The sequence below is a fragment of the Sander lucioperca genome, chromosome 24, assembly GCF_008315115.2.
Source record: "Sander lucioperca isolate FBNREF2018 chromosome 24, SLUC_FBN_1.2, whole genome shotgun sequence".
NCBI lineage: Eukaryota > Metazoa > Chordata > Actinopteri > Perciformes > Percidae > Sander > Sander lucioperca.
The window spans coordinates 13,556,430-13,575,595 of record NC_050196.1 but is presented as its reverse complement, the minus strand read 5'-3'; the positions used below and the strand labels follow the sequence as shown (position 1 = coordinate 13,575,595).

The 19,166-nt window shown below is 41.5% G+C and overlaps 1 protein-coding gene across 2 annotated transcripts in view; it reads left to right on the top strand.

Annotated features, from left to right (window-relative positions):
* The first annotated feature begins 1,021 nt into the window (after positions 1-1,021).
* LOC116044563 (multidrug resistance-associated protein 4-like) overlaps positions 1,022-19,166 on the top strand; it is a 33,352-nt gene continuing 15,207 nt past the window's right edge. Inside the window, exons 1-11 of one of the 2 annotated variants that reach the window (XM_031291849.2) lie at positions 1,022-1,271; positions 1,971-2,081; positions 6,835-6,955; positions 7,355-7,579; positions 8,126-8,215; positions 10,074-10,237; positions 11,379-11,504; positions 12,587-12,836; positions 17,433-17,540; positions 17,947-18,036; positions 18,203-18,394. In XM_031291849.2, the coding sequence (XP_031147709.1) occupies positions 1,201-1,271; positions 1,971-2,081; positions 6,835-6,955; positions 7,355-7,579; positions 8,126-8,215; positions 10,074-10,237; positions 11,379-11,504; positions 12,587-12,836; positions 17,433-17,540; positions 17,947-18,036; positions 18,203-18,394 (1,548 nt within the window). In that variant the 5' untranslated portion in view covers positions 1,022-1,200. The remainder of the gene's footprint in view (positions 1,272-1,970; positions 2,082-6,834; positions 6,956-7,354; positions 7,580-8,125; positions 8,216-10,073; positions 10,238-11,378; positions 11,505-12,586; positions 12,837-17,432; positions 17,541-17,946; positions 18,037-18,202; positions 18,395-19,166) is intronic. The other variant, XM_031291850.2, reaches the window with a different exon arrangement.

Here is a 19,166-nt window from a genome sequence, read left to right as displayed (position 1 = left end):
GAAGAATATGTCAAGAACAATTGTATCCACAAAGTACACAAGTAACAGATTGTGTGAAATTTAATGAAGAGCTTAATGACCCCGTGGAATTGTATATAACACTTTCAAGAGTAAAATAGAAAAGGTATATAAAAAGATTTATTGTAGACGAATATCATAGCCAAATATGTTGAATAAAAACATCTACAAAGAATGTTATGAAGACCAATAGCATGTGAAATGTAATTAGTATAAGAGCCATGTGATCCCATTAAATAGTGAGAACACTTATAAGAGTGTATAGACAAAATATAGAAAAAAAAATATCGTAAAAATATCATAGAGAAATACATGTAAACAATGTAATAAATACACATAGTATATAAATGGAAAACAAGAAAAAAACAATGAAGACTATGGCAATGTCAACTGAATTACAAGAATAACCAAATCTATACTATACATACATATAGACAATAGGAATAGATCCGATATGCCTCCCTCTGTAATAGAGATCTGTCCATATCACCCTTTTTTAAAGGGCATATTTACACCCTTATATTTAAGGAAAGAGACATCTCATGGCCGATAACTGATAAGTCTAACCAATGACTCGTATGAATGTGGACTTATGTAGTGGCCCTATGTTCATTTTTAAACAACTATAAAAACATATTTCTCCCTTACTTTCGGAACAGTCATTTCATGTTTTGTTCCGTATGTAGGACTTTTAGAAATATTTTACGTCATATCTTCACAAGGCTTCCACATGATTGCGTAAATTGTGACTGTTATTGTGTAACCCATACATCCATGATTTTACCCAATTTCGACAGCAAATCCAGCTGTCTTAATTCCCCCCAAAAGATCTAAGTAAATATCAAACTTTAATTAGTTTATGTTGAATACACAGCCAACTGTATGCGCTGTCAATATTTTTAAGCCAATCGTGTGAACGCAGAGCAAGAAACAGAGCCAATTGCGTGGAACGGTAATTGTTTTCAGCCAATCAAAAGTCTCCGGGGCGGAGCTATTTACAATGCCTTTTTTTAATGTCTTTCTTTCTTTTCGTGCTACTAGTCTAGCACCTAACATACCTTGTGGCTGCCGACAGCTACAGTATGTGATTTGAGTGTAAGCTAAAGTTACGCAAATAGCCTGGAGCAGCTTTTTAGAAGTGGAGAAAGTTGAAAGGAAACTACCGCGTGAGTGTGGGTTATCATGGAAAAAGTGAAGAAAGATAAGACTAACCCGGCAGCCACGGCGAGCATTTTGTCCAAGATATTTTTCTGGTAAGTCGACTAAATGCCCCGGATGGTAACCGTTGTTAGCTAGCTACCGTTAGCGGGGCATTTAAAAATGTTTTCAACGCACCGCGTGATAATATTCATATCTAACATATTTCGTGTCATAAACGTATAACTAGCTATGTCACTTTTAACTGAAAGCCAACCGAAACCAGAAGTGTTACTCTTTATTGTTAAAATAAAATGTGACTGAGCTTTTACATTTGATGGAAAGAAAGTTGTTTCACTTAAATATTTGATAGTTGGTCATAAACACCCCCTGATGTACTTCCTTGCACGTTCATGCAATGATGGTTTCCTGTTCATCATCTGCTTTTTTCAACGTTAGGCTACTCAAGTCTAATGGGAAAGTTGCTCATGTGTCACTTCCACCTGTCTATCAAATTCACCGAAAACAGTGGTTGCTTTTGGCACCATGTACCCGTGATTAAACCCGTTTAACCGTTTTATTTTTGACCTCCACATCAGATCATGGAGTATCGGTTCACCACACTTTAAGAGCTAAAGTGACACCATTTGCTCACATTAATGCATCTGACAAGTGCATTTTGTGACTATTTATGCTCTAACACTACCATGTAGAATGGATCATCTGAATAAAATCATGAATGATAACGCTGTGCTCATCTCTGTCAAACTCCATATTCTCCTCCTTACTCCTGACTCTGATTATTTCTGTGTCAGGTGGCTCAATCCTTTGTTTCGCATTGGACGCAAACGCAAGCTGGAGGAAGATGACATGTATGAAGTGCTCACAGAGGACAGGTCGGAGAAACTGGGACAAGATCTGCAGAGGTATATAGAGGGAGACCTTCAAAATCATCTTTCAGCATGTGAATAACTACCACAATACACTATCACAAGTAGTGTTTACAATTTAATAGCTGCACAAGATTCACATCACAGATATCTAACAAAACAAAATTATATTTTCAATTGCCATTTAGTTGCCCCAATTCATGGTATCAACAATTTAAAAAGTCCGAAACATGAATTCCAGATATCTTAGATTTAAGGTACTGCCACTTTAGTTTTGACTGCTCACAGTCGAAAGAAAGCATAATTCATTGAGACTTAACATATGTAAATGAGTCTTCTGATATCTACAAGTATGATATTATAAGTCAAAATGCAGTTGTAGATCTCGAAGTGCAGCTATGACAAATCAAATTCAAATTAGAGTTAACTCAAGTTCAAATGTATTGTCGTGTAATAAAAGTACAATAAAATGCTTGTGCTCAGTAGGACTCCGTAAGAACTACTTGTGGTAGTTCAGTCAAATCAACAACAGGTCAAACGACTTTAAATCACAAAGGAGAGATGTGCTCATAATTGACGGTAGTTTTGACCCAACAGATCCTTCTGACACACAAGCATGTATTTATAAAAATCGAATTATCAGTCTGACAAAACAAGCTGTTGCTGTAGATATTAATGCCAACGTTAGAGGAGAGCAGTGCTCTAAGATTAAACAGACCATTGTCTTGTATGTATCAGGAAACAAAAGATGTATTATTCTAAGTGGATATCTTGAATAGCTGTCGATAGCACGTGGTGCACCTTCACCCCAAATTCCTTGATGATGAGCTCCTTCCAATTCACAGCACATCCTTGCTGTTGTTGGCAGAGCAGCCACTTTCATCACTTAAAACCAAATTATTATCTCATTCTTAGACAGGGTCTTCATTTACGATCCTAGTGGCCTGAGGGTAGAAGCTCCTCCTGAGCCTCTTAGTGCTGGCCGGGTGTATCCGGTCCGGTACATTCTACCCGACCTCAACAGGGAGAAAAGGCTGTCATCTGGTTGGTTTGGATATATAATGATTCTCCTGGGGTTTTAATCACAACGCCTGTTCTAATATCCTTTGGGCAGGGTAGGGCACTGCCTATTGTATGTTCAGCCGAACGTACCACTCTTTGCTGCTCCTGTTCGGAGCTTTTTCTGTACCAGGACACTCATTGATGCAGGAGTAGAAATTGCTCAGTATTTGAAAGGGATATCTGGAATTTCTTCAGTCGTCTGAGGTGAAACAGTCTCTGCCTTCTAGGGCTGGACGATTTTGGCTAAAATCATAATCACGATTAATCAAACAAGTTACCTCGATTACGATTATTGAACGATTATTTTAATTTTTTTTCTTTTCTTATACTGTAAATATATTCACGGTTATTTTTTCTAATGAAAGCGTGCATAATCCTATCCTTGTGATTCTAAAATAAGGAAACAGCACACAGATAGCAATTAATGCTTATTTATTAAATATTTCAAACAACTGAACTGAAATCTACAACAGTAGATTTTACAATGAAATAAAAACGTCTTATAAAAAAGTAATTTAAGTTTTAATGTAAAAAAAAAAAAGTTTCCTAAAAATGTAGAAAATAAATAATAAATGTCCATCATAAGATTAACGGGAACCTGTGGTTAACTGTCTTTTCAGAGTTAAACTCCACAAGCGTGTCCTGCGGCTCGCCAGCTGTCACACACACACACACACACACACACACACACACACACGTCCACAGCGCTGCAGGCAGAGGCGGGGTCTGTTCCGAGTATAATAAAGCCCCGTCTGTGTTGAGCAAAACATTACGTGAATTACTACGAGAATGGACCTGCATTTAATATAGGAAAAGTGCTCAAGTATTAACATCATTTGTTGTTGTTGTATGTGACGCTAAGGTCTAGTGACGATGCTATAAAGACAGTTGCCGTGCTTGCGTCGCTCCCTTACCCCTCCTACCAGTCCCTATGGCCACTTGGCCAGTGGGAATGCAAACGGGAAAAAAGATTTTGGGGGAGAGTAGTTCTTAGAACTGCTTAGAAGTGTACTTTTCCTCTAAAAAGTACAAGTACTATCCGATCGGAAAGCACCTATGGTCGCAGACTGGACAGGGCGGAGTCACGTGGCTACACACGCGGCGGCTGTAATATGTTTTAAGGGGAAAGTACATTAACACACAGTGGGCGGCCGCGGAAATATTGATAGGATTAAAAGACCAAAATAACCGACTTGGTAAAATTACGTCGGTTATAGGCTCTGAATTTCGGTTAGGATTATTTTTCGATTAATCATCCAGCCCTACTGCCTTCTCTTTCTCACCACTGAGTCAGTATGCAGCGGCCAGGTCAGCCCCTCTGTGGTGCGGTCACCAAGGTACTTGAAGCTGTCCACCCTCTCCACCGAGGCCCCGTTCATACTGAGGAGGGGCTGGTTCCTTCCTTGCTTTTTCCCAAAGTCCACTATTAGCTCTTTAGTCTTGCTGACATGATTAGGTTGTTGTTCTCACACCAGCTGTTCAGGTCCTCTACTTCTTTCATGTAGGTCTTTTCATTAAAGAGAACTAGAATCGTGTGAAACCGTTTACATGGATGTTTTATTTGCTTTTTGGAGAATGACAGGAAAGTTGGGGGATAGAGGGGATGACACGCAGCAAAGGGCCGCAGGTCTGCCTAGAACCTGGTGAGCTAGCGGTGTCCCCAGTAAACACGTTTACACGATAAACCGACATTTAAAAGAAATGTGTAAGCCTAGCGACATAAAGGCTGTGTTCATGCTGACTTGTGCCCTAGTCGTCGGTTTTGGTCAAGCATGGTCCTTTGGCTAAATATCTTACCTATCAGTATTTCTGAGCGTTAACACATAATGACTGTAGATGTCTAAAATATAATGGGCGGTGTAAACCAATGGTCCCCAAATCTTTTTGGCTAGCGACCTCTTATAACGAAGCTTTGCTACTTGCACGCCCTCGTTTGTGGTTGCATATGTCAATTAAGTTGTGACAAAATGAAAATTATTTTTTAATCGCTTTTGTGGACAACTGGAAGACACCAGGTTAATAATTAAATGTACAAATGTGACTATTTTGTAAAGCCTACAACATGTGCAGTAGGGCTGCAACTAACGATTATTTTCCTAGTCGATTAATCTGTTGATTATTTTCTTGATTAATTGATTAGTTGTTTGGTCTCTAAAATGTCAAAAAATGCAACAGCAACAAAAAAGTCAATCAGTGTTTTCCAAAGCCCAAGATGACGTCATCCTCAAATGTCTCTTTTTGTCCACAGCTAAAAGATATTCAGTTTACTGTCGCAGACGCATGAAGAAACTAGAAAATATTCACATGAGAAGCTGGAATCAGAGAATGTTGACTTTTAAAAACCGATCTATCAATTATCAAAATAGCTCTTGATTCATTTAATAGTTAACTTATGGATTGATCTTTGAACCCAATGTGCAGGCTGCTTACAGGAACAAACGGTGGAGTTTAGGGCTAGCTTCTAAACACAAACTTCCCCACCAGACACACTCCACTCCTCTTCCAAACATAAACCAAAGTAAACTCCAAGGCTGCCAAAGACGCACTGGTTGTGTCCTCCAAATATAGGGAAAAGTAGGCTTGTTGGTCTCTTTTTTTTTTTAAATTTAGTCTAGAAATATGGACTACACAGGACCCAGTTTTAAAATTTTACGCACAGCTTTTGATTACTTGGTTGTTTAATGGTCTGTTTTCTAGCAAGAATACTGTATCGCGCTCTTTTTTTTTTATTTAACAAGCAACACATTTTAGAAAAAAAGTCTTATTACTTTACTGCCTGTAATAATGAAGTTATGTCTGCACTGTTGTACCTGTCCTTATGATTCTCCTCCTCGTGACTCGCCTTGTAAAGTAATCGCCGATTCTACGAGCCATATCTGCAAAGCTTAAAACATTACACTGATGTGATGGAACGTTCATTTAGGAAACCTTTTTATAAGAAATTGCTTGGACGCAGAAGAAACAATATTCACCTGTTTGAACAGCCATGGAATATCAGGGCGCTGCCTGACACATTTCTGCTGTAGGGAAACTAGACTGGGTTAAAACCTGTATGTGGCTGGACTGTGGATGGTCAATGTGCTAACTTGTGGCCAAATTGTTGCAGGTATAGAGATACAGTGGTAGTGTCTAGCATGGGAATCCCTGGACACTAAATGTTCACCTGTCATTTTTGTTCCTAAGTTTATGAAGTAGCATATCACATGACATGGTTAAGTTGTTTGTTTGAAACATGTACTGATACAATAATTATCCTGTAAACAATTTGAATCTGGTGGCAACATATCACTTACACAAAGGTAGATCTCCTGTTTTTTGAAGCATTTTAAAATAAATTTGCAAAATAATTGTAGTTTAAGTTATCCCCTCTCCCACACTTTTACAAGACACTTATATAAGACAGTTATCCTTTTTTTTTTTTAAATAACTTATTTTTATTATTTTACTTCACCACTGCGACCAGCAGCCATTCTCCTGTCATGTTGCATTTTCATATGTCAATGGACTAATTGGCCTAATCTTCACGGGTCTTTAGTCTGTGGTGAAAACGCAGGTAAGACGTTCCAAGAAGTAAAAAGTCCCTGGAACTTTGGCTCACCTCTTTTTGATTATGCATAAATGATTTCTGCCTTCCATATGAGTCCTGACTCATCTTTATGCAAGGCTTGTCTTCTTATTACACAATGGGAAAAAAAACATCAAATAACATGGCATATTCAAATGGCAGATGCTGGGATCATCAGCTTCAGATGGCTACCAAAGAGCTGCGGACACCTAGCCTTGCCAAAGGCATCATTAAGTGCTACTGGAAGCCATATGGAGTGCTGGGACTCTTTACCCTCGTTGAAGTAAGTGTTTTAGGCTTTGGGAATTAGGTGAGAAGGGTGTATAATCTTTGGCTCTCAAGTGGTTTTAGATGAGAAACTTCTTTTTGTTAAAGCAATCTGAATCAAATTGTACAGGCTTTAACAGACCAAAAAACAGGCCAGATATAAAACTACATGTTCATATGTTCAGCAGTAATTCTATTGGTTTGTCAGCTGCAACGGTAACCCAAAACAAATGTAACAAATATTAAAATGTGTTGATTAAAAACAGGAGATCTATTCTCGGCTTAACAGCCAAAGCACAGCGCCGTTCTACAGATTTTGATCAGAACATGCTGTGGTTTAATTGTTAATTTCAGACCCTTGTAAATCAGTCTGTCGGGGTGCTCACCATTCTTCATCTCCTTCCCTGCATATCAGGAGGTCATCAAAGTGATCCAGCCAGTCATCTTGGGGAAGATGATTGAGTACTTTGAGAATTATGACCCAGATAACATGACAGCTCTGTACGAGACTCTGGGCTATGCAGCTGGCTTGTCTATGTGCACCATCTGCCTGGCCTTGACCCATCACCTCTACTTCTTCCATGTCCAGAGGACGGGCATGAAGATCAGAGTGGCCATGTGTCACATGATCTACAAAAAGGTCAGTAGGAGGACAACTTGCTTGTTCTTCTTTCTTTTTCTTTTTAAGATTATTTTTTTTGGCATTTTAGGCCTTTTTATTTGAGAGGACAGCTTAGACATGAAAGGGGAGAGAGAGGGGGAATGACAAACAGCTAAGGGCCACAAGTCAGAATTGAAGCCACGGCCGCTGCAGTGAGGACTGAGCCTCGGAACATGGGGCGCACGCTCTACCAGGTGAGCTAACCAGGTGCCCCTGCTTGTTCTTCTTAAAGGAGAAAATAAAGTTCTGAATAATTATTATTAATTATTGATCGCTTCTCAACTTAAACGCCCTGAAAACAACATTTTATACCTCTGCCCCTTATCTGCATCATGTACATCAAGTAGTCTTACTTGAGTTACTTAATATGGTCATTGAAAAAAAATCTACATCTACATGTAGATCATCATCATTTGTAGATCTGTGTAGCATTTAGCACCGGTGGAATGGACAGTGTTTGTAATATTTTGAAATGTGTTTGCAATTGATGCTCCTTCACTGATGATGATTCCTGTCTTTTTCTAGGCTCTGCGTCTCAGCAGTTCAGCCATGGGAAAAACCACCACAGGCCAGATTGTCAACCTGCTATCCAATGATGTCAACAAGTTTGATGATGTACGTGAAATTTAAGGCTTTTAGAGAGGAAAAAAGCAGAAGGGCTGCTATTTTTGCTGCAAGGTCAACGTTGGCCAACAATTTTAGATTCGAGCTTGGCCCTCCGGTTAACCTGTTCTCCAGCATCTGCTGTGTAACAGCTCCTCACTTCCACTGATACATTTCTAGCACTGTAGACGAGAGGCACAGGAGACGGTTTCTTTGTCATTTGTGTGAGGGTTTGCAAGACGCGTCTCTCTCCTTACCGACTCCGACTCGATACTTATATTTACTTAAAGGGAGACTTTGCAGATTTTCGACCAGCAGCAAAACTACACATGATGATGCAAAGTGACGTGTTTTTTGCATTGAAATAAATAGCCTGACATCGGCAGATCAAATCGCAAATGCAAATTAGTCTGGAACCTCAAAGTTGTCACTTGACTTATTTCTCACAAATATCCACATAGTTGTTCAACTGGTTGTGTAGCAACACATTATGTAATAACAACGCATTATGTAATAAAAAGTCAAAATGTATTACATTTTCACTTCATTAAAGCTATAGTGCGTAGTTTCTGTCGCCCCCATGAGGAATTCTAAGTAATGACAACAAAACTGTCGGCGCGTCCACATGATACAGCCTTCCGTGATAGCGCACCCCCGCTCCTCCACGCAGTTGCTAGTAGCCAAGGAGGACACGGAGGATTAAAAAAACATGATGGACTCTTCAGAAGAGGTCATTATCTTCACTCGAGTTTCTGCACGGGAAAGTCGCCAGACGACACAATCTTCTAAACATAGTCATACTGAGAAATCCAGAGAGAGTTGTGTGGAGCTGATAGTCTTAATTAGCTTTGTATCAACTCATTTGGCAATGGCTTGAATGTAACGGACGTTCATTAATATCACAAAGTTACGCACTAAAGCTTTAAGTAATAACGCCCGCATTATGTAATAATCTGCTGCTGGACTAAACACAGAATGGATCAGACTTTTTTCATTTTAGCCGATACGATGCATTAAAATATGCTTGGCTCGGCCCCAATGCTGACCTCCAGCACCTCTCGCAAAAACACTAAGAGGCTGCAACTTCAGCTTTCTTTTGATAATACACTCATAGTGAGTGTTTGGCTGCATTTACCTCAGCATTCTAGTGAGACATCAGCTGTATAAACAGTATCTTCACCTCCACCTGCTGCTGCGTCCTTCACTTTCTCTGTGGCCCATGACCAAATCATTTAAATATCCTACCACCTGGATGAGCGAGATTCTACATAGATGAAAAACGGGATCATGTTATGTGTAACAAAAAAAAAGGGAGCGTAGTCTGGCGAGGAATGCGTATTTGACCTAATTTTGCAAGTCACCACTGAGGAAGCATTTGAGTTCTGGCATGATTATAGCTGCAGGGTAAATTGGTTTAATGGGTTGAACATATTTTCATATGTGCGTGGTTACAGTGTCTCACGACAGCACTGTCTCGACTGTATTCACCCAGAGAAACACAAATCTCTCCTAGCATGAGGCTCGGGCTTGATTATGCTCTGAGGCTTTTGGCACCAAACCCACTTTGTCTCATTAGAGTGTTGAGTTTCGTTTTAATCAGTCGGTCAGAGCCTGCTGTGAAAACTCCAGTTTCTTGGGCATTTTGTTTCTTGGCATTGGGCTCTTAATTACACCATGTCATGCTATCATGCTGGTTTGAATTAAAGTATTTTAAAAGTAACTGTTGAGTGACTCTACCCCACCTGTACAAACTGCCCAGTACTGAATGTGTGTGTGTGTGTATATATATATATATATATATATATATATATATATATATATACTTTTCTGATGGTGTTGCAGCTCATTTAAAGTAAGTTCTCTTGCACAGGTGACTATCTTCCTGCACTTTCTGTGGGTCGGGCCCCTCCAGGCAGCAGCGGTGGTGGGACTGCTGTGGGCAGAGATCGGCCCATCGTGCTTGGCAGGGATGGTGATTCTCATGTTCCTGATGCCCACGCAAACCATGTTTGGAAGGCTCTTTTCTAAGTTCAGGTAAAACACACGCACTCACAAAATTCCGATATTCCAGTCATGCTGAACCCAATCAAACGTTGCAACCATAATGATTGATGATGATAATTATTTGGTGATTTGGCTCCTGATGTGCAGTCTTGTTCTGCAATTGCAGACGACGACGAAGAAGAGATTTAGCAGTTTTTTTCAAGTGTTTCACTGTGAACAGAGGTCTCTACTAAAACGACCTGGAAACTGGTGTTTTGAGATATCATCTTTGCTGCATGTCCTCTCCTCTCTCCTTCCCCTCATTTCCTGTCTTTCTCCAGCTGCTTTATCAAACAATAAAAGCCACAACAAATGATCTTTAAAAATAAATAAATGAGCTTAGCGTAGACGTAGTCTCAGACTTTTTAATGTTTTTAAATAGAAAGAATAGAATTGGCTGCAAGTTTGTGTTTATTGGTGTTTTAAGCCCCCAACGTCTCCTTCCAGGCAGCGCTAGGATTAGGCAATGGTTATGGTTATTAAGGTATCATGCATGTGCATGATATCAAGACTGAGGCTGAGGTGTGTGGTCTTTGGCAGAGAGATGACCGGATGATTAGCAACTCAACTGACTAAAACAAACCATCAAACACATTTGTGTATTGTATGAAAGTTAAGGGATGCTAATTTAGATTTTCTTTTCTGACCGATAGCTGACCCTTATTAACCATTAGGACAAGCAGGCAATGAGTCCTAGCTGACCTGTCAGGGAGGCTTGGACATCCGTTCCCCAGCCACGGACAGCTACGGCCACGATGTTGCGTGCATTGTCGTGGACACAAGCAGCCCCTTTCATGGAACTGCTTGCGTGTCCACGCAACATGAAAGTCAAACTTCAATTCAAAAGTCATAAAGGGAAGAATGTACAGGTTGTCAAGTAATATGGTGTTTATAGGTATTTTGTACCAATTTTCAAATCTGATTTCAATTTACTTAAAATAGCTCTAAGTGGAAGTAGCTGTTTGTTGTTATTGTAACGTTGTAGAAAAATATGTTGCAAATTGTGTAGGAATCAGTACACATTTGCAATAACATACAAACTCATTTTGAAAGTTGTCAACATTGTTTCTTTGTGCTAAACGATATTTTTGCAGTATTTAATCATACTTACATTTTTGACTTTTCTTTACAGGAGTAAGACAGCTGTTCTCACTGACGAAAGAATCCGCACAATGAACGAGGTGGTGTCTGGAATGAGGATCATTAAGATGTACGCCTGGGAAAAACCCTTCGCTGCTCTGGTCACCGAGGTCAGAAGGTAAAAATATGAAAGGATTCTTTCTTCAAGTTAAGGATATTTTTAGATCAAACTTTAGGGAGGCACTGCCTCACAAATAAAATCTGTTCACTTTATAAAGTAGTCTTCTGTTAGTTTAGTGTTCATAGAATATGTCATAGTTACTTTCATAACTTGCCGCATACCGAATATTTACATTAAAATTTCACATTTATTGTTTATATTATGTTATAGTGGACAACCACCAGTGATAGAAGTCAAGTCACAAATTCACAACATCAACTGCATAAAGTTTTATAAATAAAATAAAGCACACAGTTACAGTACTTGTGATTCCTAAATCAAAGGTATGGGAAACTCAAAATCAAATCAAAAAAATGTGTTGCTAAATACTACTAGAGGTAATAATTATGTTTGTGCTCTTGCCTCTCACACTGTACGCACAACCCTGCCCCCACTTGCTCGCAGGCTCTCCTGCATCATGGAGGGAGACACAGACACCGGTCCACACTGCTGACATTTGCCTACATTTTTATTGTTAATTGCACAGCTGTATATTTTGTTAAGGAGGAGAGGAAAACCTGTAATTGTTCAAGTGTGGACGTAGGATCAAGATGTGACCCATGACCTATTTTTAGTTTATAGAAATGCAGCGCAGTGACGACACAGATTTTATACACAAGACTTATGTAGCACATCAGCGTTAAGTGGACCTGTACAGTAACAATTGGCTTCGTGATCAAAGGAAGTTTTCGTATCATACACTGCAGTCCAACGCACGTAATAGTCGGCTCAAAACCATGGCAAAAAAACGACAAGACAAGTGGCTGCAGCAAACTTACCATTAATTTATTTACAATGTAACAAAAACAACTACTTGCCTAAATAATGCTGTATAGTGTGGCAGTCAGTAGTGTCATCCCTAACTAATGTAATCTGGATTAAAAGTTTCTGAGTAGAATCATGTGCTTCTGATAGATTCTACCATTCGCCTCTTCATTATTATGAGGAAATTTCAAGGGTACAATCCATTCATAATGCTCGGTAAAAGTGAAGCTTTATGCCAGTCCGTGTGATAGTTGGAACTCTCTGTGTCCTCTTAGGAAGGAGATCTCCAAGATCATGAAGAGCTCCTACCTACGAGGCCTTAACATGGCCTCCTTCTACTGCGCCAGCAAGATCATCCTCTTCGTCACTTTCACCCTTTATGTCCTCCTGGGAAATACCATCACGGCCAGCCGTGTGTTTGTGACGGTCTCGCTGTACACTTCTGTGCGACTCACCGTCACGCTCTTCTTCCCAAGTGCCATCGAGAAGCTGTTTGAGAGCCGTGTCAGCGTCCGCAGGATTCAGGTATGCTGCTTTAATGTTCTGATTTCCCATCTGAACATGTGGTGTAGTATTGAAATTTAAAACCGCTGTATTCATTTTTTACCTTTTTTAAGATGGATGCAAATGCCCACCACCCAAAATGCACATTATGTTAAAAATGTGATACACATTTTTTATTGGAGGGTGAAAAATACAAGTCAACAGACATGGCTCCCGCTTGGACTTCAGATAGGCCTGGCACACACGTCAGTTAATGTTTAAGGTTAGGGCTGCACATTACGAGGAAAATATGTGATAAGCAATAACGTTGTTGAATATCGCGATAACGATAGGGGTGTGCAAAAAAATCGATTTACATTCGAATCGCAATTCAAGCTCTACCGATTCAAAATCCATTCATAGAGTTCCAAAAATCAATTCTTATTTTTTAATAAAAAAAAAAACTACTGTACTATTGTCTACTGCAATCACATGGGAAAAGTAACTACATTTACATACTGTGAATCATTTTTTGAATCGAGAATCATTTTTGAATCGAATCTTGAGCCTAAAAATCAATATTGAATCGTGACATTTTCTGAATCGTGCACCCCTAGATAACGACATTACTTACGATAAATAAACATGTATTAAAGTGTACTCAGTTCTGCCTTTTTTTGCTGCTTTCAGTATTCTGCTAAAATACAACAAATTGCCTGTGTAAAAAAGAATGGCATAAAGTGCAGTTTTTTACTGATATTTTCTTTCAACTAACACAAAAAGTCTTTGAGTGTCTTTCGCGATATGTCGCAGCCTTTCACAATGTGTATATTGCACCAGTTGATATTCCGATGACAATAAAAAAATCGATACATTGTGCAGCCCTATTTAAGGTCATTGTCTCCTATTTTAAAATAAAAAATATAACACTATTTGTCTTAGACGACTTTAACGTGATAAACTTATCTCAGCATAGTCTTTGAGGTCTTATCTGGTCTTGCTTTCAAAAAAGCAGTCACATAATAGCAGATAAACAACTACGCTGTTCTGGCTGCATCTGGTTCTTTTGCTGATATCACAGTTCAGGCTGCTTACCTCTTATCATTGCTGCTGTCACATGCATCATTTTGAAGGTCCGGCTCCGTAAAGCCACTATCTCTCTCCTTGAGTATTTTTCTCGTAAAGATATGGTTAGCTTGAAATGTAATTTTTAACCTGCTAAACCTGCAGTTGTGAAACACTACCCAATGATTTACCCGACCACTGTAGCAAAAGACTCCTCTTAAAACATACCTTGATCACTTACTACTAGTGAGGACTATTGTAGAAAAGGCCGCAAAGTTACAAGTTAGTGTTGGAAGACTGTGGAAGATTTGGCCTCAAGTGGTGTTCTGGCTTGTGGCTCAATGGCGTTCCTCCAGCCCACTGATAGACATGGTGGAGTGCATCTGTTATTCCTGTTGGCTCGTTACAGAGTCGCTCCAAAGCAATTCACTCTATACCCTGATAAGAACTCTGTGCTGCCCTTACTATTGGAAAGCTCTCAGAGGTAAAAGAGAGGGAGCTTACCAACATGCCCCGCAAGTCTACCGTCTATGGGGTCACTGCAGTTGCATCAAGTCAGCCTACTTCAGACCTGAGCCAGTATAACTCTTGGAAGGAGCTGCATGGGGCGGCCAACTCTAATGATCACCCTACAGCTGAAGACTTCAGACAGGCTGAGCGGTTGATACTCCAGCGGGCTCAGAGGAATGGTTTCCAGCAGGAGTACAGCCTACTGAAAGCTGGTAGGCAAGTCATTAGGAGCAGTTGACTTATTACGCTTTCTCCAGAGCTGGATGAGAATGGAGAGCTCATCCGTGTTGGAGGACGATTCCGTCGAGGCGAAGATCTAGAGAGCAGATAGCGGAGGAGAACAGAGCGCTGGCCACAACAGACTGGTAGAACATCTCCAGCATCTTGCTGCACACGTTGAAGGATCTCAGCTTCCTCAGGAAATAGTCTGCTCATCCCCTTCTTGTAAACAGCAGTGCTGTTAACTTTCCAGTTCAGCCTGTTGTCGATGTTGACACCCAGGTATCTGTACTCCTCAACCATGTCCACATCTCCACCCAGAATGCAAAGGGACTGCGGAGCCGTTCCCTTCCTCCTGAAGTCAATCACCATCTCTCTGGTCTTATCCACATTCAGCAGCAGGTGATTCTTACCAGACCACTCCAGAAAGTTGTCCACCAGCGCTCTGTACTCTCCCTCCTGTCCATCCCTAAAACACCCAACAACTGTAGAGTCATCAGAGAACTTCTGTAGGTGACATGACTCTGAGTTGTACTGCAAGTCTGTGGTGTATAAGGTGAACAGAAAAGGAGACAGCACAGTCTCCTGTGGAGCCCCCGTACCACTCACCACCACATCAGACAGAACACGGTCCAGACGGACAAACTGTGGTCTGTCTGTCAGGTAGTCAGTGATCCAGGAGACTGTGGACGCACCAACACCCATCATCTGCAGCTTCTCACCTTGTAGCAGTGGCTGGATGGTGTTGAATGCACTGGAGAAATCAAAAAATGTGATTCTCACAGTGCTGCCACAGCCATCCAGGTGCAAATGAGCTCGCTGCAGAAGATAGATGACAGCATCGTCCACTCCCAGACGAGGCTGGTAGGCAAACTGTAGAGGGTCCAGAGAAGATCTCACCTGCGGCCTCAGGTGGGCCAAGACCAGCCTCTCCAGCACCTTCATCACATGGGATGTGAGAGCCACTGGGCGGTAGTCCTTGAGGCTAGATGGAGTCGACTTCTTGGGGACCGGGACAAGGCAGGATGTCTTCCACAGCAGCGACACCCTCTGCAGGCTCAGGCTCAGGTTGAAGACATACTGGAGAACACCAGACAGCTGACTGGCGCAGGTCTTCAGGACCCTGGGGCTGATGCCATCTGGGCTGGCAGCCTTGCGCTGGTGAAGCCTCTCCAGCTGTCTCCTCACCTGGCCAGGTGTGAATGAAAAGCAGGGGGGGGTGCTTGAAGTGTCTGTGGGGGAGATGAGATGTGCTGTAGTTGTGGGGGGAGTGGGCAGACCACAGGGGGGTGAGGAGGAAGGTGTGGGAGCAAGAGAGGGGGGGGGGAGGAGGCAGAGAGGGGGTGTGGTGGGTTGGTGGAGTGGTAGAAGAGGGAGGGGATGGCTGTGAGCTAAACCTGTTAAAGTAACAGTTCAGCTCGTTTGCTCTCTCATGGCTGCCTGGTGTTGGTCTTCTTCTACCCCCACACCCGGTGATCTCTTTCATCCCTGTCCACACCTCCCTCATATTGTTCTCCTGTAGACTGGCCTCCAGCTTCCTCCTGTAGGAGTTTTTACATTCCCTCAGTTTATCCCGTAGTTTGTGCTGTGCTTCCCTCAGCTCCTGTCTGTCCCATGACCTGAAAGCTTTCTTCTTCTCATTCAGGAGAACTTTCAGGTCATTGGTGATCCACGGCTTGTGAGTGGGAAGGCAGTGTACAGTCCAGGAGGGCATGGTGACATTCTCACAGAATTTGATGTATTCTGTGATGCAGTCTGTCATATTATTGATGTCCTCCCCATGTGGTTCACAGAGCACGTCCCAGTTTGTAGACTCAAAACAGTCCCGCAGAGCCTCCTCAGCCTCCTGAATCCACCTCCTCACAGTCCTTGTTTGGACAGGCTGCCGCTGTACAAGAGGAACATACTCAGGAGACAGCAAGACAAGGTTGTGATCTGATTTGCCAAGGGGGGGAAGGGCAGTGGCACTGTATGCATCCTTGGCATTAGCATACAGGAGGTCCAGAGTTTTATTGTCTCTTGTGGGGCAGTTAACATATTGTTGAAAGTCCGGGAGGGATTTATCCAGTGAAACATGATTGAAATTCCCAGTGATAACCATGAACGCATTGGGCTGCTGCGTCTGAAGTTGTGAGACAGTGGTGTGAATGACAAATAACAGAATGACAGAACACTGCTGCTCGAGTCCTCACTAAGACCGAAGAAGTAGATCACATCACTCCAGTTCTGAGGTCTTTACACTGGCTTCCTGTCCTTCAAAGAATTGATTTCAAAATAATTTTGTTGGTTTATAAAGCACTGACCAGTTTAGGGCCAAAATACATTTCTGATCTTCTGCAGACATGCTGCTCCAGACCTCTCAGGTCATCTGGGACAAGTCAGCTTTGTGTCCCCAGAGTCAGAAATAAACATGGAGAAGGAGCAGTTTTTTGGCACCACATATCTGGAACAAACTCCCAGAAAACTGCAGGTCTGCTGCAACTCTGTTCTTTTAAATGTTGGTACTCGGCAACGGCAAGTACCCAAATGTATTTACTTGTACGTGGTCTGAAAACTCATCGGTGCATCCGTAATAGAAACCACACACACAACCAGGCATAAACAGACTGGAACATTTGTATATGTGTTACTGAAAAGGGAAGAATTAAACAGCATATAAACCGTGTCTCTTTATTCCATGCTCTGTAAGATTTGGCCTTAAGTGGCGTTCTGGCTGACACACGGGTGAACCTAGTGACAAACACGATAGTGGAAGGGATTTTACTGATAAACATTATGACAATGGGTTTTTGTTTAACCTCTTAGAACTGGGCTCAGACTCTGTTTTGTTTTTTTATGGTGAAGGAGTTCTTAATGCTGGATGAGATCACAAAAGGTCCAGCTGCACTGCCACAGGATGAGAAGAAAGACGCCTTCGTGGAGATCCAGGACCTAGTCTGCTACTGGGACAAGGTCAGATACCTTGTGCTCACTGGTATACACACTAGGAATGCCCTGAGCCAATACACTAGATATATACTAACAAATCCAAGAATTTCCTTTAACATTTTATCACCCACTGTTTTGCTCCTAGAACATTAGCACTCTGTAGAACCTCCACAGACTGCTAATATGATGACAAAATTACATACATATTAGTCTTGCATTGCCAGACCTAACGTTACCTCCACACAGGGTCTGGCTAGTCCACACAACATTCCGGGACGGGAGAAAAAAAACGATCCATGGTCTATTGGCATTTCTTTTAACCAATCAAAATTGTCTTGGGCGGCGCTAAGCGCCGGACGGAGCAACAGTGCCTCTGCAAAATAGCCTCGGGGAGAAAAAACAAATTTAAATATATGTTGTACCCCTGCAGAGTCTGGATGCTCCATCTCTGCAGAACCTCTCCTTCACTCTGAACTCAAGTCATCTGTTGGCTGTAATTGGACCAGTGGGAGCTGGAAAGGTCAGCTATCTCACGTCATCATTTTAGCGCCAGGAAGCAGCTAGAATTGTGACTTGTAGTAGACAGTCACTGCTTAGCTGGAATAGTTCAAGTAGTTTGTGTACATTTTTTCTTTCCCCATCATAGCTTATGTCTTACATTTCTTTGTGCCTGTATGTCCATCCAGTCATCCCTGTTGAGCACCATCCTGCGAGAGCTGCCTCATGAAAAGGGGGTGCTGACGGTCAAAGGTCAGCTGACCTATGCTGCCCAGCAGCCGTGGGTGTTCCCCGGAACCATTCGCAGTAACATCCTGTTTGGGAAAGAGCTCGACACCCAGAAGTATGAGAGAGTCATTCGAGCCTGTGCTCTAAAGAGGGTGAGAGGTTTTTAAATTATTACTTTAGATTACATGGAAAAGTCAAGGCAAGAGGGAAACAGAAATAACAATCCATTTTTTAATCACAACAAATTGAACACGAGGAAGGATTACGGCAAGTAAAATCTGTTTCAGTGTCCATATGGGTTTAAGACAGGTTCACATTTTTTCTAGTCACCTTTTGATAAATAACACCTAAATATAGTTTTATTTTTTAACTTTGATCTTTGCTTGTATATCCATGAATGCTTATACTACTAATTTTTTTAAGCCATGCACATCAGTTTGAACTCAATCAAAGTGTCAGACAGTGTCCTCATTTAGGATCGTAGTGGCCTGAGTGTAGACGCTCCTCCTGAGCCTCTCAGTGCTTCTACCCAACCTCAACAGGGAGAAAAGGCTGTTACCCGGGTGGTTTGAAATATTCATTATCTCCTAGCCTTTTTCTTGCTGCGCCTGGTGTTAATGCCTTTTAAGAAGAGTAGGGCTCTGCATATTGTATGTTCTGCCAAACAAACCACTCTTTGACCTGGCAGTAGGAGATTAGCTGTGTCCAGAAAATGAGTTACTGTGTTAGTTGTTGTTTTAGATTAAACGGTTTGGGAGTGGCGTAAGGATCTACAGAGGTAGAATTATTCTCAACTCCCTCTTCTATTTTATAAAAGAACAAAATATTGGGAAAGTGACATATGCATTCATCATGTTCAGACATGTAAGAATCACATCACCAGAAGGGCAGCCCTAATAGTCCCCGACTTAACTGTGTAAGGCA